The following is a 24,407-nucleotide window of genomic DNA, read 5'->3' as shown; positions in this document are numbered from 1 at the left end:
TGAAGAAGCTACTTGAACAAGCAGCAAAACATTTCAAACCAACAGATTCCAGTTAACTCTACTTGGATGATTGAGAGTCTTCATTGACATTGTTAAGGGATATAATCCTGGCAATAATTCTCTGAAATGGAATGTAGTGACATAGAACAGTTTTCAGACTATAAATGTGGGAATAAACCAGAATGACCCATTGTTACTACCTGGCAGTTTCAGAGTTTGTATCTGTTCAATCAAAACGTAACTCATGGAATGGAATCAATCTTATTTATCAAAATGCATTGAGCTACTTTTTTTTTCTTTTCCTAATTCTCAGCTTACTTCTAGATATTTTCATATTTTCTGAATTCATATTTTGGTTCACTTGTTGTATTCAGATTTGTGAGCAATAAACTTGTGTATTTCAATCAAGAATTTATTTGAAGTAGGTAGGTATTACTGGGTTTGAACCCAAAAGGCTTGAAACAGATTTTTATTATTAGAGCTGTGCAAAGCACTAAAATTATTTTTCTTAAAAAGCATGTAAGTGGAAGTGAAGCAACCCTGTTTGAAGTATTAAATAAATTATCTGCTCTAAAAGGCTTAGCCTGTTCTTAACAAAGGCTACCCTCAGTACAAGTAGTCAAACAAGGACCGTCTTTGAAGCAGCCATATGATTTTGTAAAGGATGTTGCTTCTTTAATACTCTTTGCACAACTCTACTTACTAAAAGTGTTTGTGATTTCAGCACACATGCTCTTGTACTATCGGTTGTCAAGTCCTTTGACCAAAGTAATTGTTAGTTCATACAAAGTGTGGGATGTAGCAGAGCAGCAGTCATTTTGTGTTATGCCCAGTTGCAGGACCTGTTTCCTAATTTCCACTTTGATTCTTCAGTTCTTTTGAGATTAAGTTTTGTTTTGTTGTTGTTACAAGATACCATAAATATTGTAATCAATTATTATTTTTTGGTGGGGGGAGTGCCATTGAGCACATCGGGAGTTGGGCAGCATGCAAATCGAACCAATAAAATGAAGTAAATACTAAATTGCCTGAACTAGTTTCTGTGGGGGTTTTGTTTTGTTTTTTGGAAATATGTTGGAAGCGGTTTGCCATTGCCTCCTTCTTAAGGATGAGAGAGACTATGGTGATTGGCCCAAGGTCACTCAACTGCCTATGTGCTGAACTAGAACAGTGGAGGAGTAAAACTCACTGTTTTGCAGTTTTCTAACCCATTGCCTTAACCCCTGAGCCAAAATGGCTCAGAATCAAATATAATTAATTAACCAATTAATTATCAAATCTTATTAGCAATATTTATTTTTAATATAACATTTTTATTAGATGCCAATCCCCTGGATGGGATATTTTAGCAATTGTTTTTATGTTATACAGGTAGTCCTTGACTTAAAACTACAATTGAGCCCAAAATGTCTCTGACTAAATGAGACAGCTGTTGATGTTTGCCCCATTGTGTGACCTTTTCTGCCACACTAATTAAATGAATCACTGTAGTTGTTAAATTAGTAACACAGTTGTTAAGTGAATCTGGCTTCCCCCTTAACTTTGATTGACAGAAGTTCACAAAAGGTGATCACTTGACCCTGGGACACTGTCATAAATATGAACCAGTTGCCAAGCGCCTGAATTTTGATCATGTGACCTTAGGGATTCTGCAACTGTCAAAAGACTGAAAAACAGTAATAAGTAATTTTTTTCAGTGCTGTTGCAACTTGGTCATTGAGTGAAGTGTTGCAAGTCAAGGGCTACCTACAGAGTGCATTCCAAAAGTAATGCAATTATTTTTTAAAAAATAATTTATTGAACAGATTTGCACAAACACTTAAAATTCTTCAAAGTACTGACCTTGGGCATCTACACATTTTTTCCAGTGACTCTGCCATGACTGGTACGTGCCCTGGAAGGCATCTTCGGGGACCTCTCGCAGGGTCTTCGTCACGGCTGATTGGATCTCTTCTATGGATGAAAAACACATCTTGCCACAATGCGCTATGAGTCCGCGAGTTCCTGGCCAAACACCAGGTGCCAACACTGCCCCCCATAGTCCTGACATCACACCAGCAGACTTCTTTTTGTTCCCAGCCCTGAAAGGAACCTGTTTTTCATCCATAGAAGAGATCCAATCAGCTGGGAAAAGACGCCTTCCAGGGTGCGTACCGGTCATAGCAGAGTCGCTGGAAAAAATGTGTAGAGGCCCAAGGAGAGTACTTTGAAGAATTTTAAGTGTTTGTGCAAATCTGTTCAATAAATTACTTTAAAAAAATTAATTGCATTACTTTTGGAATGCACCCTGTATGTTACATTTTTATATGCTTCAAATAAATTAAAGGTTCCTTGAATTCTTGAGCCTGTTTTAAACTGACAATTAATTGTTTGGGCTTTTATTCAGGATCTCTTCTTTTTTAAACTTCTCACAAAGAAGTCTTCAAGACACTCACTTTCAGGAGGATTTTACTACCTGTCCGGATGTCACCAGCATTTCCTATGTTAACATTTCTGAGTATGTTTTACTATATTTGCCTTCGGCGCCGAGCCAGGACAGCTACAAGGGGAGAATTACTGAACAACCGAAGAGCCATAGAATCAAATAGATCACTACCTATCAATGTTGAATTAGTCCAGTATGCCAAAGAAGTGTTGGACTTCAGCTCCCATTATGGCAGTGAAAACAGCATGTCGTATACTATGTGGAATTTGGCTGGAACTCCTAATGTGTATCCTAGCTCAGGTGACTTTACACAAACCGCTGTGTTCAGGACCTATGGAAAATGGTGGGATATGTGCCCTAGTGCGCGAATACCATTTACGAGGACCCCCTCCAGTTTTCAAAGTCAGGACTACGTAGAGCTTGCATTTGAGGAACAAGTGTATCCTACAGCCATACATATTTTGGAAACATATCACCCTGGTGCTGTGGTTAGAATTTTGGCATGTTCTGCAAGTCCTTATTCACAAAATCAGCCCAGTGAAGTAAGGTAATTCATTTTATTCATTTCCTCTTTCTTTGATGTGGTATATTCAAATATTTAAAGTTAACATTTTTTTCTTGGAAAATTCTACATATTTATCCTCTTTTTCCCCCTCAAAAATGTCTTTGCTACCTACAAACTCTTTGGACTTCACAGGTAGCAAGAAAAGGGATTCTGGCTTTCCAGTGAAAGCTGCCTACCCCCTATTTGTTTGCTTTTTATATTCATAGTATTCAGTGTTTTGCAGTGCTTCAGTTTAAGAAAGGCTGCTGTGAGATATTTGGGCAACAAATACCTTACAGCTGTAAGATACTTGGTTACTCCTCCTGAGTAACCACTCTTGCCTCCTATAGGCCCTGCGAATCCTAGCATCAAGAAGAGGTTCCTCCTCTTCTCCTGAGTCACTCATCTTAGGAGATGCAGAAGGCCCTGATTGCTCTTCAGCCTCTGACACCATGTCAATCCATTGACCCATTTATTTTGCTTGTCAAAGAGTCGCCAAACGTGATCACATGACCTTGAAGCACAGCAACAGACATAAGTATGAACCAATTGCCAAGCATCTGCATTTTGATCAGATGCTTTGCACAAGATTATGGGGCTGCTACAAGGGTGTGAAAAATGCTCATAAGTCATTTTTTTCAGTGCTGTTGTAGCTTTGAATGGTCACTAAATGAACTGTTGACTACCTGTGTATTAAAACTTCATTGGTTTCCAAATGCTAAAAAGCCTGAATAAAGGTTTGGTATCAAATTTCTAGGTTCTTGTCCTACTGAATTAAGTTGTGGTTTAATTTCAGAGTTAACCAAAGGATCTCTTTAAATATTTTGCTATTGAAGTGCATTTTCATTTTAGCTTACTCTCTTTGTTTTCTTCCCAAGGCAGTGATAACTTGAAAAAGAATTAACACTAAAATGTTGTTGAAGAATGTTAATGTTCTTTAATCTTTTGGAGTTAAGATATTTATCATACATTGTTGAGTAGAGTCCTTCATACAAGCCACGGTTTTATGATCTTTATATTAGTTGTGGGTTTCTTACCCACAACTTGGAGGGGGGGGGGCACCAAATTGAAATTTATTAAAGAAATTAAGATGGTAATATTTGCATTGACTGCCCTGTGATACTAATGTACTTTTCTTTTGGTAGGTGGGAAATCCTTTGGTCAGATCTACCTTCCAAGGTGATTTTTCCTCAGGCACGTCAGTTTACACCTAGTATTAAACAAATAAATTTTCCTACAAATTTAATCCGTTTGGAAATAAACAGTTCCCTTCTGGATTATTATACCGAGTTGGATGCTGTAGTGCTACATGGTTTAAGAGAGAGACCTATGCATTTACTCAGTACTCCGATTATTGATATGAATGATCTAGATGATGATGAAGAAGTGGAGGCAGAAAGTTACAGCACCATGGACAGTCTCAACAAGCAATTTAGCAATGCTGCCTTCAAAGACTGGACAACTAATGGATACTTTGATAAATTGCCTTACGAGGTAAAAGCCTGGGAATTTTTACAGGGTTAAGAAAAAAAGGTCATAATTACTTTGGGTGTAGAGATTTATTATATCTTCAGGTACATAAGTAGTAAATGTTTTTTTAAATATTAGATTTGTTACATTGTCACGGGTCTACGGAGAGGGGCGGCATACAAATCTAATAAATAATAATAATTGTCACATTGTTATTATTATTGTTGTGAGCCGCCCCGAGTCTGTGGAGGCGGGCCGCATACAAATCTAATAAGTTATTATTATTATTAATTATAGCTTCATATACAGATTTGTGAACTTTGCCTGTTTATTAGTTCCATTAGCTTCCTGAATTTTAGTTAGTGTAGCTCCCCCCCCCTCTAAAATGGTCAAAACTGATTCAAGTACATTTTTAAAAATAGAAGACTCTGATATCGGCCCTAGCTGATCTCCCCAAGCAAATTCATTTTTATTTGTGTGTCAAGGGCTTATAAAAATGATTGTCTCATTCCTTGAAGTTTCTTGATTACAGAGGATAATACTCCAGTTTTTTTTTACTTCAGCTATTTTAAGTATCTGTTAATCAAATTATTTAAAATAGGGATGTTTTCTTCTTTTGAACAGGAAATACAAGCCCTAACTGTTAAAACTTTAAAATATATTCATTCCATAAAAGTTATAGTCCAACCCCTTTTTCAGTGCAAGTCCTGAGATTTCAAAAATCCAGCTGAGTTTCAAATGCCATATTTTTATGCCATAAAAATTTGGGAATTTTCTGAACTCCTCACATATTATAATATCAAATTGTGCTTTATGCTGGGCCAAATACGGAATGAAATTTTTAGCAAGATACTATACTAAATTTTAAATTAACTATGAGTAAGGATTACTAAATAGGCTTGAAATTTGTTTTCTTTGTTTAATCGGAAGCAAAATATATTTTATACTGCAGTTACATTTTAGTGTCCTCATCATGGTGACATTTGTTTATATCCTTTTCATTTCAGTTATTAAGATGTAATTTTACTGTAAAGTGGGATTACCTTTTCTAGTGATGATAGATAGATATTGACATGTTAGGAGTTGTTTATCTCTAATGCTGATGTGTTATTATCTCTTAAGCATGTAATTATTATCAGATAATTAAATTAAAAGGGGATCTTAAGAGTTTTCCCCTTTTACATTTTTTGCTGTATTTGGTCATTATTATAAATCAGAAATTACACTTTGTACTTTGACTCATTAATGAGTGTCATGGTTTAGGGTGTAAACATGTTTGTTTTATCACATCTTTAAAAGCAAAAATGCTAAGTATGATCTTAAAAGTCAGTTAACTTAATGCAATTGATCGGAACTAATGAAGGAGAGAATCAACCTAGAAATGAGAACAATCAGTGGAATACCTTGCCTCTAAAAATTGTGGGTGCTCCAATACTGGAGGATTTTAACAAGAGATGGGACAACTATTTGTCTAGAATGGTATAGGGCAGTGATGGTGAACCTTTTTTTCCTCGGGTGTCAAAAATCTGTGTGCACATACTATCGTGCCTGCACGAGTGCCGGAAACCCTCCGGAGGCCAAAAGCAGCCCATTCCCTAACTTCTGGTGGACCCGGTAGGCCCGTTTTTCACCCTCCCCAGGCTCCAGAGCCTTCCCTGGAGCCTAGGGAGGGCAAAAACGCCCTCCCTCGTCCCCCTGGAGGCCCTCCAGAAGCTGAAAATGCCCTCCCAGAGACTCTGTGCAAGCCGAAAATCAGCTGGTCGGTGTGCACATGCATGCTGGAGCTGAGCTAGGGCAACGGCTCGCGTGCCGGCAGGTATGGCTCCACGTGCCAGCTGTGGCACCCGTGCCATATGTTCGCCATCACTAGTATAGGGTTTCCTGCTTAAGAAGCAGGTTGGACTAGAAGACCTCCAAGTTATCTTCCAACTGTTATTTTATTGTTCTGTTAATTAGGCTGATCATTCTGGTACAATGAAAATAAGATACGGTAACTTATCCCTCTTACAACTTTTACTTGATGCAGTCTTGTCACCATTATATATAAAATAACCCACCCAGTAGCCTCTATTTCTTGGGCTAATATTTGTTTATCCCATTGCCAAGGCAGTTTGTAGACTTTTGACATTTATCTTGGCTATAATGTTACTTTGTGAGCTTTTTCTCTGCTATATCTTAAATGCCACATTTGATTTATCAAACGATAAATGATAGACATCATAGTACTGTGTTCTTTAGATTCAGATTATAATGGTGGCAGTGTTCCTTAGTCATGTACAGTGATCTCTCGATTAGCGTGGGGGTTACGTTCCAAGACCTCCCGCGCTAACCGATTTCCGCGTTATACTGGATGCGGAAGTAAAAACCACCATCTGCGCATGTGCGCCATTTTTTCATGGCCGCACATGCGCAGATGGTGGAGTTTGCGTGTGGGCGGCGGGGAAGACCAAGGGAAGGTTCCTTCAGCCGCCCAACAGCTGATCTGCTCCGCAGCGCGGAAGCAGCGAGGATCCGAAGATGGGGTTTCCCCGTTGCCGCGCTGCGGAGCGGATCAGGTGTTGGGCGGCTGAAGGAACCTTCCCTTGGTCTTCCCGCCGCCCAGGCAAAGGGGAAACCCCTGGGCGGCGCTGGGGCCATGCGGAGCCGCTCATCTAGGGGGGCGTGGACCGGCAAGGTGCCCTCCGCTCTCTCTCTTTCTCTCCCTGTTACCGGTGTGGTATAAGAGAGAGAAAGAAAGAGAAAGGAGGGCGACTTGCCAGTCCACGCCCCCCTGGATGAGCGGCCCCGCATGGCCCCAGCGCCGGACTCCGTTGCCGAACGCCGAAACCGGAAGGGGCGAGGTGGGGGGGAGAACGGGAGGCTCAGCATTCCGTCAGTCGCAGCGCTGGCTGTCAACTTTTCTTTTTAGCACTGGGGAGGCAAGTCAGCTCCTGCCCAGTTTTAAAAAGAAAAGTTGACAGCCAGCGCTGCAGCTGACGGAATGCTGAGCTTCCCGTTCTCTCTCCGCCCCCTCGCCCCTTCGCCCCCCTGTGTTCCTAGGAGAAGTGCTGGTGAGGAGCAAAAGGTCTGTCTTGCCTCAATCCCCAGCACTTCTCCTAGGAACACAGGGAGGCGAAGGGGCGAGGGGGGGGAGAGAAAACGGGAGGCTCAGGAAGGGAGCTCGGGAAGGAGCCCACGGTCAGTCGGCTGCGGGCGGGAGGAAGGCGATTGTTCCGCTGCCGCCAGCATGGCCTGGCTGGCAGCGGAAGATGTAACGGAGCCCACGGGGGATTCGCCTTCCTCCCACCCGCAGCCGAGACTGATCGTGGGCTCCTTCGCAACCTCGGAGAGCTTCCAGGGCATGAAAGCTCACGAAAACCAGGAAGCTCTCCGAGGTTGCGAAGGAGCCCACGATCAGTCGGCTGCGGGCGGGAGGAAAGCGAATGCCACGGGGCTGGGCTCGGCTCCCCCCTCGGCTCCCCCCCTTACCAGCCCCGCCGCGGAAGGCTCCATTCTGTTCCCTGCCGGCCCGATTGAGCGGCCGGCGCCCCCTCCTCGGTGTCCCCGGCACCCAGCGTCCCCACGCCGCCTCCACCTCCCGGTAATGCGCCCGACCTCTGCCTCTCTCTTTCTCTCTCATATACCACGCCGGCAACAGGGAGAGAAAGAGAGAGAGAACTAGCGTGGACTTATTTTTTATTTTTTAATATTTTATTTTAATATTTTATTTTTTTAATTAATATTTTTTGAAAAACCGCGTTGCAGCGTTTCGCGCTAATCGAGACCGTGCTAATCGAGGGATCACTGTAATCACCATTTGCCACTTTCCCAGAAGCAAAACCAATAAGGAATCTAGCAGGAAAATTGCAAGTGGCTTCTTTAAGCTGATCCCACTTCCACTACTTTTTCTTATAGGTATCTCATATTCTGTAGCACATTCCTATCTTCAGTGTCCCCACCACCACTCTCTAGTATCAATCCACAAGCTCCCAAACCTGGCAATGCGCCACAGTATTTACTTGCACAGCCTCCCATACACAGCAGCAGCTACTCCTACCTAGGTATGCTCATGTTGTGCTACATCATCTACTTACCACCTACTGGCTTGTTTACAAACTGCCCAGGACTTGTGACTTCCTGCCAGCTTCCCCATTGACTTTGCCTGTTGGAAGCCATCAGGAAGTTGCGAAGTGGAGGTCCTTGCTTAATGATTCGTAATCCTTATTTAAAAGCAACAGCGGGGACTGTATGGATTATTGTTATTAAGCTACATGTTTTGTAGTATCACACTTTAAAATCACATTGCTTAGCAATAGAAATTCCAGTCCCGATTGTGATTGATTGCACTAATGTATAATCTGAAGCATATTTATACCTTTGAATCCAAAAAGCACAGTGCTCATAAGTGTTTCTCTAAAATACAGACCCAGTTTAGATTACTGAAATATAGTTTAGGCTATATTTTGCAACAAAATAATAATAATAACAGTTAGGGATGGACTTCATCTGAGATATCGATAACATAAATCTTTGTATAAATCCTATATAATAGATGAGATAATAATATTCATTTTATTTTTAATAGATATAATCAAATCCCATTTAATTCAGAAAGAGTGAAAAAAAAAAACCTAAATGTTACTGCCCCACTGAAAATAAAAGGATTTAAAGGTATTTCAGCTGAGCCATGCACAATAATGGTTATAATAAACATGGCATTAAAAATATATATATCCTGATTTTAGTATAAGTGCTGAAGAACTCTACTCAGAACTAAACCTGAAACTAAATGTTCAAATATGTTTAAAAAATACTTCATGTAAAGAGAGCCAGCATGGTGCAATAGATAAAGAATCGGACCAGAAAACAAGAGATTGTGAGTTCTATTCCTGCCTTAGGCCTAAAGACAGCTGGAGAGCCACTTCTGAAAAACCTAACCAAGAAAACTGACAGGACTCACTGGGAATCAAGAACAAGTCAATCGCATCTGCACTTCCCCACAAAATCTCTTCATGCCCATGTGCATTATCGAATTGTGATTTTTAACAAATCTTAATGACCAACAATTGGGACCAGCAACTCTTTCATTTAATGACATGATGGCTAATGAAAACAACACATGATTTGCACGGATTTATGGCAATTCCCATTCAGTTTTTAACTGAGTCACTGCAGGTCATTAATTAAGACATGTGGTGTAGTGCTGAACTCATTTTTTTTACTAGCGTTTCTGTGGGCATAGCTTGGTGGGCATGGCAGGGGATATTGCAAAATCTCCATTCCCTCCCCATTCCTGGGGAAAGAAATGGCAAAATCTCCATTCCACCCCACTCCAGGGGAAGGATATTGCAAAATCTCCATTCCCTCCCCACTCCAGGGGAAGGATATTGCAAAATCTCCATTCCCTCCCCACTCCAGGGGAAGGATATTGCAAAATCTCCATTCCCTCCCCACTCCAGGGGAAGGATATTGCAAAATCTCCATTCCCTCCCCACTCCAGGGGAAGGATATTGCAAAATCTCCATTCCCTCCCCACTCCAGGGGAAGGATATTGCAAAATCTCCATTCCCTCCCCACTCCAGGGGAAAGAAATGGCAAAATCTCCATTCCACCCCACTCCAGGGGAAGGATATTGCAAAATCTCCATTCCCTCCCCACTCCAGGGGAAGGATATTGCAAAATCTCCATTCCCTCCCCACTCCAGGGGAAGGATATTGCAAAATCTCCATTCCCTCCCCACTCCAGGGGAAGGATATTGCAAAATCTCTATTCCCTCCCCACTCCAGGGGAAGGATACTGCAAAATCTCCATTCCCTCCCCACTCCAGGGGAAGGATATTGCAAAATCTCCATTCCCACTCCATTCTGGAGTCAACCAGAGGTGGTATTTGCTGGTTGTCCAAACTACTCAAAATTTCTACTATCGGTTCTCCAGAACCTGTCAGAACCTGCTGGATTTTACCCCTGTGTGGGTGATTTGTGTTTTTACTGCTGGTTTCTCCATTGACTTTGCTTGCCAGAAGCCAGCTGTAAAGCATACAAATGGAAATTGCGGGTAATAGTAAATGCTCCACCAGTTGACAAACAGCAACATTTCAATCATGTGATGATGGGATGCTGTGATGCTTGTAAATTCAAAGGACAATCATAAAATTCCTTTTTCAGGGCTGTTGTAACTTTGAACGACCCCTAAATAGGACAGATGTTAAGCAGGAACTACCTCTTTAGGTTTGTAGATACTAGTGTGCAATTTAAGGCTAAGTGCAGTCCAGGTTAAATTTGAAAAGTGAGATTGAAAGCAAGCACAAAATATAAATGTATATACCACTGTAGAAACTGTATCCTGCATTTATTTATTTTGTTGGGTTTAAAATAAAAAATAGTAAAATAATGGAAATTAAATTGGGGAGATTAGTTTAATTAGAATAAGCATTTATTTACCTAGCATGAAAATATGATTTTGACACAGTAATTTAATTCTTCTTTTTCAATTTAGCTCATCCAGTTGATTTTGAGTCATCTTACAGTCCCGGATCTATGTAGACTCTCACAGACATGTAAGCTACTGTATCAACATTGTTGTGATCCACTACAATATATTCATCTCAGTTTGCAACCATATTGGGCAAGGATTAATGACACAGCTTTAGAATATCTGCAGTCTCGTTGTATCCTGGTCCAGTGGCTTAATTTATCTTGGACTGGGAACAGAGGAACCATTTCATTTTCTGCTTTTAGCAGGTCAGTATTCTGAAGAGGTATACAACGTATTCTATAAAATAGAATCATAGACTTATCCCTTTATCCCAATCACCTAGCAGTTAGAATAAAAGTTACTAACATGTCTGTAGTCAATCCGTAATGACTCAAGACCAGACACATATGTTTAGGCATGCATTTGCAGCATCAGAAACATAAAATCCAGTGGCAGAGAGATAACCAGGCAGGCAAGTTTAGCAACTTCTTTTCATGTACATGATTTTGTTCTGACACTTTTTCAAGAGTAGGAGTTTAAAAGTTCAAATTTTCTTTCTGTCGTTTTTTTTGTATTCCTACTCATTTTCCCCCCACCTACCAAACATTTGGTTAGTTTTGAAATTTAAATTTGTATGTAAACATGGCAAGGAAGAGAATGCTTCCTGGAACGGCTTTGTGAATTCCTCCTCCTGTAGGGGAAAAATAGGGATACAGATGAGGCTTTCAACAAAAATAGGTTTTTCTGTCAGAAAACTATTTATTTGGATTTTAAAAAAAAGCTAAATGTGCTAAGGAGTAGAAAATGCAGTATTGCAGGCTAACTCTGCCCACTGCCAGGAGTTTGATCCTGATCAGTTCAAGGTTGACTCAGCCTTCCATCTGTTGGAAGTAAAATGAGGACCCAGACTGTTGGGGCAGTATGCTAACTCTGTAAACCTGCTAGATAAGGCTGTAAAGAACAGTGAAGTAGTATATAAGTCTAAATGCTATTGCTATTAAATATTAAAAATCTAAATTAGATTCTTCTGAGGGCATAAAATAGACTAAAAGATATATACAGTGGTACCTCATCTTACGAACGCCTCTTCTAACGAACTTTTCAAGATACGAACCCGGTGTTTAAGATTTTTTTGCCTCTTCTTCCGAACTATTTTCACCTTACGAACCCAAGCAGCTGCTGCTGGGATGAAGGGGTTTCTTTTCCCCCCCTTTTTTGAAGAAAGAAAAGGGAGGGGCTGCTTGGAGTAGGAAAGATTTTGCAGAGAACAACGTGCTTGCAAAGGCACTGAAAGGGTGTCTTTAAGAACGAAAAGGGAGGGGCAGCTTCGGGGAGGAAAGATTTTGCAGAGAACAACAGGCACTGAAAGGGTGTCATTTGAAGAAAGAAAAGGGAGGGGCAACTTGGAGGAAAGATTTTGCAGAGAAAAACGTGCTTGCAAAGGCACTGAAAGGGTGTCTTGAAGAAAGAAAAGGGAGGGGCGCCCCCCTTGCCTTTCTTCCTTCCCACTCACCCTTTAGCCTAGCCTTGCTTCTTCCACCCACCCCCTTTAGCTGCTCCTCCCTGCCCTCTGTTCGCCTCCCTTCTAAAGTTTGGGATTTTCCTGAAGGATTTGCACGCATTATTTGCTTTTACATTGATTCCTATGGGAAACATTGTTTCATCTTATAAACTTTTCACCTTACGAACCTCCTCCTGGAACCAATTAAGTTCGTATGATGAGGTACAACTGTACTCTCTATTTAGAGACAGTTTGGAGTTTAAAAATCTGCCATTTCAGCCAATGACAAGATGTCCTAGAAAACAATAATTTTGAGATGCTGGTTTTCATAAAAGATAGCAATATTGTTAAAGCGAATCTTCTTTGACCAGTGTTTTGTATTAATTTGCATGAGACACAATACACAAAGAATTTACAAACACTGCAATTGCAACCACTATGGCATCAGAGTCCATTTTAACGGTTGGCTCTGTCACAGAATTCGTACAGTAAAATATATGTAAATTATTTAAGGGCTATGACTATAAATGACAGTTGACATGTTGGCATGTTTCACTACAATCTACTTTACACATTCAAACATTTCAGAAAATACTGATCAAGAAAACATCCAAAATTCTAGTTAGTTCATTTATTGTTGATAATGGAAATTCTATAAGTGATAGAAGTAGGCTATAATCAATTTCTATCTACAGTTTTAAAATTATTTTTCTCCTTTTTAAAGTTAATAATTCATAGGGTGAATAATTAACAATTTTTCCAAATAATAATTATATATCTCTGTGTGTGTGTTATAATATTTTTGCACTGTGTATAAATCTATGATATATTTTGTTGACGTTTATAGACAATGAGTGAATTGTCCTTCAGTGAGTATCGTTTACACTTTTAGCGTTAATATGTACTGCTAATATATACAGCACACATGTTGTTCATGTTTCTGAAAATGAAAATATTAGTAGAGTATGTATTAATAATAAGAAATAGAACAAATTAGAATAGTAATCTAGGATAGCTGACAAGCTAACAAAATATTACCATGAGAGGACAGAATGCTTCAGGCATTTCAATATCCTGAGGCAAGGCTGAAGGTAATTTAACTTATTGATAGTGTCCACCTCTGTAGGACTATATAAGAATATTGTAATGTTTCATTTTGTAAAAATTGCTAAACGTACTAAACTTCTTTGCTTGAGCTAGACAGAGAGTTTGAGAAATATAAATGGGACTATAAATCATGTATAATCAAATGATGTTAATGTGATATAGCTGAATAATTTTATAGTGTTCTATCAGTAATCTTTAGGCACTTTAATAGATGAGATATATTATCACATACAAATTCTTTATATAATAAATTAAATCAAGAAGGTTTTTTTGACAACAAGCAGACTAGTAAATGTCTTTGATACTGATTGAAATATCAGTAGAGAGAGGCTGTTGTTTCTTCTGTAACAGAAGAACATTTAATTCTGTTTAAATGCTTTGGCAACATGAAATGTCTACATTAAAGCAATATTCCTCCTTTAAAAATAAAAAAAAACCTTTACGGCTGGTGACATTTTAAACAATGAATGAATCAATACAAATTAATTTATTCTGAATTTTTTAAAAAATCTAACTACTTAGCCATGTAATTTGACGGCTGCGTGAAGTGATTTTATTTTTTTGCTCTGCTATTTTCTTGTTTTGCTTGAACTGTTTTAGTTGAATATAAGCAGGTTAGTTTGCATGGATCGTAGTTTCTGTTCTCAAAAAATAATTTCGCCACAGGATCAACCTCCTTTTTTTCCCCTTGACCTTTTCCATCTGATTTACATTTGTCCCTGACAAGCATACCTAGGTATTCCAATTCAGGGGATGAGTTGTGTAGGACATACAAAAACTCTAATATGAAGTTGAACTGTACCTCTATGCAACACCAAGAAATATGATACAAGTTTCAAAACAGAGAAGGTATAGAAGCCAGATAGCATTGTGGTCCAGATGCATTGTGAGGCATGTTCATTACAAAACATCTGAATGACTTTGAACTAAATCATTGTCTCCCAACTCAATCTATCTATTAGGATTTTATGTTATAAGGATAAAATTGCAGGGGTGCCTTTATGTATGTGAATTCAAGCTCTTGTGGGAATCACTGAACAGAGATGCAGTAAATGAATACAAATAATGCTTATATTAATTATTATGAAACCCAGCTGTCAGCTGTAGCTCATAATTACAGGAGAGTTTGGAGGGGGATTATTTTTGTTTTTGTTTGAGCGTATATAATGGGATACTGCATTTTGATCCACAATACATTCCAGTGCATCATATTATTTTTGGATACTAAATTGTAATTTGAAAACTTCCATGTTGGAATTTGACCTATTGCAATATCACAAAGAATCCTTGGCTAGCTGGATTGTCTTGGATATTGGAGTTGATTATGATTACCTTCCAATTATCTCAGAGGAGGTTGTTGCTATGCTAAAATAGTTCCTATTTTGTTTTATTTATTTATTTATTAGATTTGTATTTTGTTCCTGATCTATTAAGACATGGCATTGGAAATTCTGGGAATTTACCCAGTTTTTTACAATGAATTAAAGGGAAATGCATTACTTTTCTTGGTGAATTGATTCGTATATGCTTCTTACAGGTTCCTGAAAGTTTGTGGTTCAGAACTAGTACGGCTGGAATTGTCTTGTGGCCATTTCCTCAATGAGGCTTGTTTGGAACTTATTGCTGACACATGTTTAAATTTGCAGGAATTAAATCTCTCCTCCTGTGATAAAATTCCATCTCAGGCTTTCAACCACATTGCCAAATTGTGCAACCTTACACGTTTAATTCTTTACCGAACAAAAATAGAGGTATGAAAATAATTTTTCTTTCACCCTTATGTGTTAAAGCACTCTTTGTAAAGTTATAGAGAAAACATAGTAAATTATTTTAAACATATTGTAAATATCAGAGAAAGAGAAACTCCAGAATGTGATGTTTGAAAGTCTCAGTAATGATTAATTATGGTTTGCTTGTTTATTTACAGTTTAAAACATTTGTATAGCCACCCATCTTATAATGAATTTTGAGGAGTGACCAGATTTTAATAACATAAAAACCATATTAAAACTATTAAAGATTAAAAACTATAACTTGGAACAAGTCAAGCTTCTGATATGTAGTCATCTCATTTGTCACAGCACTGGGGGGGGGGGGAGGAATGTCTTCAATATTTTACATACAGCTAGGAGGCTACACTCTTTTACATACAGTTCCTCTAAGCTGAGCAGTGAGCAATCGCTCACTTAAAAGTCATCATCAACTCAGAGTTTTCCAAACCTGCCCAGAAGCCGAGAGGGAAAGAGTGAGAGGGAAGGAGAGAGAGAGGAAGAGAGGAAGAGAGAGAAACAGATAGAAAAGAGAGGAAGGAAAAGAGAAAGAAAAAGAATGGGAGTAAGGAAGAGAGAAAGAAAATCAAAATCTAGTTTGAAACTAGCTCAACTATTTAAATGGCATTTTGATATTGATAGAGTTGCCCTATTATGAGCTCACTGTTATAGACACACAGTACAGTATTTTATTTTGAAATTCTCTGAAGCAAAACAGGGTGGGTTTTTTGTTTGTTTGTTTGTTTGTTTGTTTGTTCGTTCGTTCGTTCATTCATTCATTCATTCATTCATTAATTCATTCATTATTTCTGTGCCGCCCAGTCCTGAAGGGACTGCCGCTCAGACACTATACTTTTCCGCCCCCCCCCCCCAAAAAAAAAAATTAGAGGGAACACTGGCTAGGAGGCTAGCCTCAATGGAGAAGAGCCTAATGCTGAGAAAGATTGAGGGGAAAAAAGGGGAGAACAGAGAATGAGGTGGCTGGATGGAGCCATTGAAGCAGTAGGCGTGAGATTAAATGGACTCCGGGTAATGGTAGAGGAATAGGAAGGTCTGGAGGAATGTTGCCCATGATGTCAGAATGGGTTGGACATGACTTCGCAACTAACAACAAATGAGGCTAGAGACCTGCCAATCTTTAGGGAGAAGAATGTTCCATAGTACAGAGACTGCCACAGAAAAAGCATGCTCCAATATGGTGGCAATGTTTAAGGAAAGAGACTATGAGTACGCCCACACTGTCCAACCTGGTATAATGATTAGATGCTCTTAGGCAACCTGCAGACCTACACTGGCTGCTGATCAGTTTCCAGTCACAATTCAAAGTGTTGGTCATGACCTATAAAGCCCTACATGGCATTGGACCAGAATTCCTCCGAGACTGCCTTCTGCCGCACGAATCCCAGTGGCTGATTAGGTCCCACGGAGTTGGCCTTTTCCGTGTCCCGTCGACAAAACAATGCCGTCTGGGGGGACCTAGGGGAAGAGCCTTCTCTGTGGCAGCCCCGGCCCTCTGGAATCAACTCCCCCCATAGATTAGGACTGCTCCCACCCTCCTTGCCTTTCGTAAACTCTTGAAAACCCACCTATGTCACCAGGCATGGAAGAATTGATATATCCTTAGCTGTCTTGGTTTATGTATGGTTTGTTTGGGTTGTATGATTGTTTTTTAATAAGGGTTTTTAAAACTGTTTTAATATTGGATTTGTATATGATGTTTTTACTTGTGAGCTGCTCCGAGGGGCGGCATACAAATCTAATAAATTATTATTTATTATTATTATTAAATAAACAGGGCACCAGACACTAATTGTATGTATTTGTAGTAGTGATAAATATGGGGGTTTGCTTAATTTTTTCACATGGGAAATTTGCACGGGTGTTTATTTAAATTACAGAATGGATTACAAATTGTAAGTACAGGTAGTCCCCGGATTACACCCTCCCCGACTTACAATGTTTCGTGATTACGACACAAAACCGGCCTCTTCCTCCTGCTACACTGCGCTCGCTTGGTTTGCTCTCACCGCCCCAAATTTTGGCAGCAGGTTCTGGAATTGCTGGCATTCGCTGGCTCTGGTCTTTCTGAACCGCGGGGGTTGGAAGAAGGAGCGAATTTAGCAAGAAGGCAATTTTTTTAGGCCCTTCAAATTTGCGTATTCAAAGCTCAAATCGAGCTTAGAGTAGCTGGCCATGCTACAGGCTTGGGGGGAATCAGGAGAGACAGTGTTAGAGCGAAATGGAAGAAGATCCCGACTTACACCGAAATTCGGTTTACGAATCCACCATAGGAACGGATCGACGTCGTAAGTCGGGGACTACCTGTAGTGCATGATAATCATATGTACTGTATTACTCTCTATTGCATTGTTGAAATGAAAATCAAATATTGGTATATTGAAAAAATAAATCTCCGTGGTGGGTATACTTAACATTTTCACATGACTGTATATGACTGGGTAAGATTTATTTTCTACATTTTTATTGCATGAGTGATTTGGTGTGCTTTCTGGTGTTTGTCATGTGATTGCTAGATTGAGTGTTGCCCTGAAATTCATTTAAGGAATAATCAGCCCTATTTCAGAAACATGGGAATGGAATGGAATGGAATGGAATAGAATAGGACACTCAAGGAATTTGTTTTAGTGCATATGCTCTCCAGTATACATAAAGAAAAGATACATTCATCAAAAAATCATAAGGTACAACACTTAATAATAGTCATAGGGTACAAATAAGCAATCAAATTACATTAGGATACAGTCAGTATAAACTGTTATGCAGTCATAAGTGGAGGAGATGGATGATAGGAACGATGAGAAGTTTAATAGTAGTCTAGACTTAGTAAATAGTATTGAGGGAAATATTTGTTTAGCAGAGTGATGGTGTTTCGGAAAAAAACTGTTTTTTGTGTCTGGTTGTTTTGGTGTGCAGTGCTCCATAGCATCGTTTTGAGACTAGGAGTTAAAACAGCTTATGTCCAGGATGTGAGGGGTCTGTAGATATTTTTATAGCCCTCTTTTTGACTCATGCAGTATACTGATCCTCAGTGGAAGGCAGATTGGTAGCAATTGTTTTTTTTTCTGCAGTTCTAATTATGCCAATGTCCACACTAAAATGCCAGTATTCTACAGTTATTACAGTATTGTAAGAAATTTGTTATTTCCAAGAACATGAAAACATGTTTTTGCTTATTTCTTCTTTTCATCACTTATAGAACCTGTTAGTAATACAGGTAGAAACCACCTGTTGAACAAAAAGCTTGTAGACCAATTTTCGCAGCTAGTTATTTATACATACATATGCAGTCAGCATCTTGCAAGAATGAATTTTTAATTGCTGCCAGTGGAAAAATGCTCCTTTTTAATACAAGGAAATATAAGAAGAAAATACATATGTAATAGTATGCATGATTTTCAATTTTCAATTACTTCCTCTGACTGCAGCTTAATTGCCACATATTTCATTTTGCCTTTTGTCTCTCACTTTTGAATGTGTATGGCCAGAATGTTCCAATTTTCAACTTTAGAAGTACTTTTTAAGAGATAGAAAGTTCTCTTTTTACCTAATCCAACTATCCCATCCTTTCATAAAATGTAGTGAACTGTTTCCGGAATCAGAACACAATATACAATTCATCTCCTAATTGCAAATAATTGTTAAAAGCTTCTTAACTTTGGAGAGTACTTAACATAATTTATAATTTAGTTTCAATCAGCCTATTGGCTTAACTCTATTCAATTACAATCTTGCTTGCAATTGTTATACACAGAATATTTTTGTGCTAATGGTCTCACCATTTGCTAATACATGATTTTAATCTTTATTCATTTAATTTTTTCATTAAATATGCATTCATAACATAAATATGAATCCATAACATGCATTCAGAATTTATTGTGTTGAATATATTTGAGGTGCCCAATTGAGAATAATAGCATATTGTCAATTTCATATGAACTACCGTTTCTTTCCTTTCAGACTATAAGACGTATAAGACACACCAAGATTTCAAAGTAAAAAAAAAGGTATTAGTCTTCCCCGGCCCCCAGGAGCATTCTGCAAGCCTCCCAAACCCTCTGAGTGCCCATTTTTCATAAAAATTGAGGCATTTGTGTCTTCCCCCAGCCTCCATGAGTACTTTGCTGGCCTCCCAAACTCTATTTTTTGCAAAAACAGACCTATTTTTCACCCATTTTTGTGAAAAAAAAGGGGTACGCAGAGGTTTTGGGAGGGAAGCCTGCAGAGTGCTTCTGGGGACTGGGGGAAGGCAAAAATCCCCCTTTTTGCCAAAGACAGCCCATTTTTTAACCTGGGGTTTTTTGTATTTTTTTTTGCAAAAATGGGGTCTGCAGAGAGTTTCGGAGGCCTGCAGAGTGCTCCTAGGAGCTGGGGGAAGGCAAAAATGCCCCCTTTTTTGTAAACAACAGCCTGTACCCCCCCCCATTTTTTCACAAAAACAGCTGTTTTTGCCTTGCCCCAGTACCCGGGAGCACTCTGTAGGTAGTAACGGGCAGCCAAAATTTTTACTGCCACACTGTGGGTGTGGCTTATTTTGTGGGTGTGGCTTAATGGTCATGTGATTGGGCAGGATTGACTTGCCAGCCATGTGACCAGGTGAGAGTGGCTTGAACGATCATCATCGTTCAAGTGAACTGTCAAGTCATCCACTTACAACCTTGTCAGTTGTAAGTGTCACTCGTGGAGTGACAATTTGCTTTGTGTTTCTCATGCTCTCCTTCCTGGGTTGCCCCCCCCCCACCTCAGGCTGGGTAGCTAGGTGAACGGATGCTGCCAGAAGTATAAATGCTGCCAGAAGTATAAATGCTGCCAGCACCACTTCCACCCACATCTTCTGCTTGAGGTGGCTGCGTGAGGCTGGAAGGGAGTTGGGCAGGAGAGAGGGAAGCTCGTCTAAGGCCAGGAATGAGGAAAGAGGAAAAAAGCAAGGAGCTCAGATGCAGCAGCAGCAGCAGCAGCAGCAGCAGGGGGGAAAAGGAGAGCCGAGCCGAGACCAGTAATCCAGGAAGTGACAACCACCGATCAGCTGGAGCTGTGCACACAATTTCATTTCCGCCGGTGGAACTGCTTTCCACCCCATCCTGCCTGCTGCCCAACCCTATCTGTAGGTGTCCCAAAGCAGAGGTGGGTTCCTGCCAATGTGGTCCAGTGCACCGCTCTGGTAGTGGCTCACCGATTGCGCAATTTTGGCGTGATGGCTCTGGAGCTGTCTTTGCCGGTCCATGTATGCTGCCATCTTTTTTGGTGTTTTTTGGCTCTGTGAGCATGTGCGGAAGCAAAATCGTTCCTCTTCGCATACACAGAAGTAGAAAGTGGACATGCCTGGTAGGAAAAGGTAAGAGGAACCTGCCCCTGTTCCAAACATTCTGCGCACCCCATTTTTGCAGGTCCATTTTTCACAAAAATGGAATGTAGGGGCAGCGCTTTGGGAGGCCAAAAGTAGCTTATTCGGTATATAAGACGCACTAACATTTCCACCCTCTTTAGGGACGGAAAAGGGTGCTTCTTATGTTCTGAAAAATACGGTATGTAATAATTCTGTGTAGGTGTGTATATTTGATTGGATATATATCTTAATTTTTTTGTTGTTTCTACATGTATTTTGAAGCCAGCGTTTCTCTTCGAAAAATATCAGTTATATACCGATATATAACAAAATAATAAATAGAACACACATTAACCGCAAAGTTCTAAAGAAGAAAAAGTTCTGAAGACAAATAAGTCAGCAACAAATTCATTCAATTTGTGGGTTCAACCCTTTCTTGACCTTCTCACTTGAGAAAAAAACCCCTCAGGCCTTAAAAGCCTTCAAAAGGCCAAGCAGGATTGTGGTTAATCTAATCTCAGGAGGAATAATATTCTAGACGGCAAGCACTGCTACAGAAAAGTTTTACTTTGTGCTATTGTTGAAGTTTGGACAGGACAAAGAATGATTTTTGGGGACATTACAAAATAAATCATTTTGGTTTTTCCCCTCATGGTAGTTTTTTTTAAAAGTTTCCTATATTAGTTCGTTTTATAACTAGATCTAAACTAATAATTTCATAATTGTATTTTATGTATATGTTTAGTCCAGTGGTGACGTTGTAGGTAATGAATGGAAAGTGCCTTTTCTATTGTCGTGTACCCTTTAGCAGAATCTAGTATTTTTTCCTTTAATAAATACAAAGCAAGTGTCTTTGCTAACACAACATTATAGAATAGGTATGTCAAACTTGCAGCCCGTGGGCCGGATGCGTCACGCACTGGTTTAGCGGAGGGGGGAAAGTAATGATACATCATGTGATGATGCCATAACGATGCGAGTTTGATACCCCAGTTATAGAGCAAGACTGGATAACTTTCCATTATTAAAATGCATTAGTGTGCATTCTTTTAATTGTTGGGTTTTACCTTAGCTGCTTTTTTTTCTTTTCCCATTATAATTTTGTAGAAATCTTTGCGAGAGATTAAATCTATTAATTATCCTATTTAGTACTACAGCAAATTCAATTACATAATAATAATAATTCATAAAGGCCTCAATATTAAAAAAGACTATGAAAATTATACTTGACTACAAAAGTATAGTATTTACTTCAGGAATAGCAAATGGCTAAAAGCTTTTAACAAGGTGTCTACTTAATGAGAAGGATCCCTATTTATATTTGTGGGTGTTGAAAATTGTATTTATGGTGCAACAGGTAGCGTGACTCAAGTGTTTAAAACCAGAGTACCAACTAAAGTTATAAAACTTAAATCAGTTTTTATAACAGAAGTCTTTCATGTAATACTTTATTCAGTAAAATTCCTGAAAAGGGCATGGTTGAGTTTTGTAAAGACTTAAATGAATACAACTTATGAAATTACATTTAGAGGTTACAAGTTTGAATTTTATACTGCACTATAAGAAATTCATAATTGTCTTTCTGTTACTCTTTTCCTGACAGCTTTTGTCAGTTAAGAATTATAAAATCTGGAAAATAATTGGAAACAACGGAAAGTGTTTGGGAAAAGATGAATGACTAATTTGAGTTTGAGGAGTATGCATTCCTGTATGTAGAAGTTATCCAAAAATTCAAAAGAATAATCATTTTTCAAAGGACATCTGATATTCTGTTAGAGTCCTTTTCATTTCTTTGTCTTCTTCTTCTTTTTTTTAATGAGGTGCCACTTCACTGTGAACATGCTTAAAATGGCAACAGCACGAGTGTAAAGTGCACGTTATATTTGTTTCTATCTGCATGTTGCTTGTGACAGGTGCTCAATGATTGTCAGCACTCTTGTCAACAAGACCATCCTGTGACATTAAAGTCACCAACTCGATCCTGATGCTGTGTGACTCTATTGGCAGTTCCATCAGGCTGTAGCTGATCACTGAATGTCAAGAGAAGCTCTCCTTTTTCAGGATGTCACCAGCCCTCTGCGTTTTTGGTTTGGCCTTGCTTGTTGTTTGAACTTAACAGACTTCTAAGCATTCTCCTGGGGGAAAAGAGCTGATAGGTCATGGGAATAAAGGTGTCTTCAGGGCATGCAAAGCCACATCCACGGTGACTTATTATATAAAGGGTTGTAATGCTTACCTTGACTATAAGCCAATCAATGGTTAAAGCATCTGGGGACTCATTAAATGGTATGTGTGGCGTCTGTTTCCTAGGTTTTGAGCTGGATTTTAGGGAAAGTGGTGACAGCCTTTAATGTCTAATTGACCCTTCCTCTTTATGTTTCCTTTCTATATTTGCTTCTGATGTGTTTCCTAATGACAGCAAACAGCACTGCTCAGCATTCTGAACTTCTGTTCAGAACTTCAGCACCTCAGCCTGGGAAGCTGCGTAATGGTAAGTTCTTAAAGGTTTTGATTTGTGGAGATGCTGCCCAAGTTTACTACTTGGTTCCTCCACCCATCCATCCACCCACCCAAAAATATTAAACAAATAAATTTAAAAAAAATTAAATTAAAGATAAACCACTTTTAAAAAAATATTTCAATCCAATCCAAATATACCTTTGTATGCCTTATACAAATATAAGGGTGTAAATATGTGCTTGAAAATTTATTTATTTATTTATTTATTTATTTATTCATTCATTCATTCATTCATTCATTCATTCATTCATTCATTCATTCATTCAATTTTTGTGCCACCCTTCTCCTTAGACTCAGGGTGGCTTACAACATGTAGCAATAGCACTTTTTAACAGAGCCAGCATATTGCCCCCACAATCCGGGTCCTCATTTTACCCACCTCGGAAGGATGGAAGGCTGAGTCAACCTTGAGCCGGTGATGAGATTTGAACCGCTGACCTTCAGATCTACAGTCCGCTTCAGTGGCCTGCAGTACAGCACTCTACCTGCTAAGCCACCCCGGCTCTTACTATTATTTAGATCTGTATAGTCTGGAGGACAGAAGGAAAAGGGGGGACATGCTCGAAACATTTAAATATGTTAAAGGTTTAAATAAGGTCCAGGAGGGAAGTGTTTTTAATAGGAAAGTGAACACAAGAACAAGGGGACACAATCTGAAGTTAGTTGGGGGAAAGATCAAAAGCAACGTGAGAAAATATTATTTTACTGAAAGGGTAGTAGATCCTTGGAACAAATTTCCAGCAGATGTGGTTGGTAAATCCAAAGTAACTGAATTTAAACATGCCTGGGATAAACATATATCCATTGTAAGATAAAATACAGGAAATAGTATAAGGGCAGACTAGATGGACCATGAGGTCTTTTTCTGCCATCAGTCTTCTATGTTTCTATCTGTTAACTTGTGCTCATCATTTTATTTGTATCGCATGAATTATTGTAATTATGAATTCAAGACTCTTTTCCATTCTTCCCTAAATCATGTACAGTTACTGTTTGTTTATGAAAGCTTCTAATAAGAAAAATTGAGATTTTTTGAGTTTTAAGGCTACATTTTCAACCTAGTTCATTTGAAGGAGAAAATAATTCCAGAACTGGGCCAAGGATGTTTGACTTTGTTGATGTAAATTAATTATAGAATTGATATAAAATTCTACATTCTACATTATAGAATATGTAAATGATTGCTTATTTGAGATCTATAACCACAGAAAAAGAAAAAAAACAGAAAAATATCTTCCCTTGTTTAAAATTTGGCTTACATAAACAATGGT

The 24,407-nt window shown here is 39.1% G+C and overlaps 1 protein-coding gene across 3 annotated transcripts in view; it reads left to right on the top strand.

Moving 5' to 3' along the window:
* Window positions 1-24,407, top strand: part of FBXL4 (F-box and leucine rich repeat protein 4) — a 58,026-nt gene that overhangs the window by 21,230 nt on the left and 12,389 nt on the right. For all 3 annotated transcript variants that reach the window (XM_070739321.1, XM_070739311.1, XM_070739302.1), the window contains exons 2-6: window positions 2,387-2,972; window positions 4,115-4,463; window positions 10,914-11,158; window positions 15,038-15,251; window positions 23,036-23,107. In XM_070739321.1, the coding sequence (XP_070595422.1) occupies window positions 2,464-2,972; window positions 4,115-4,463; window positions 10,914-11,158; window positions 15,038-15,251; window positions 23,036-23,107 (1,389 nt within the window). In that variant the 5' untranslated portion in view covers window positions 2,387-2,463. The remainder of the gene's footprint in view (window positions 1-2,386; window positions 2,973-4,114; window positions 4,464-10,913; window positions 11,159-15,037; window positions 15,252-23,035; window positions 23,108-24,407) is intronic.

Source organism: Erythrolamprus reginae, chromosome 1, assembly GCF_031021105.1.
Source record: "Erythrolamprus reginae isolate rEryReg1 chromosome 1, rEryReg1.hap1, whole genome shotgun sequence".
Lineage (NCBI taxonomy): Eukaryota > Metazoa > Chordata > Lepidosauria > Squamata > Dipsadidae > Erythrolamprus > Erythrolamprus reginae.
This window is presented reverse-complemented; position numbering and strand designations above follow the sequence as displayed.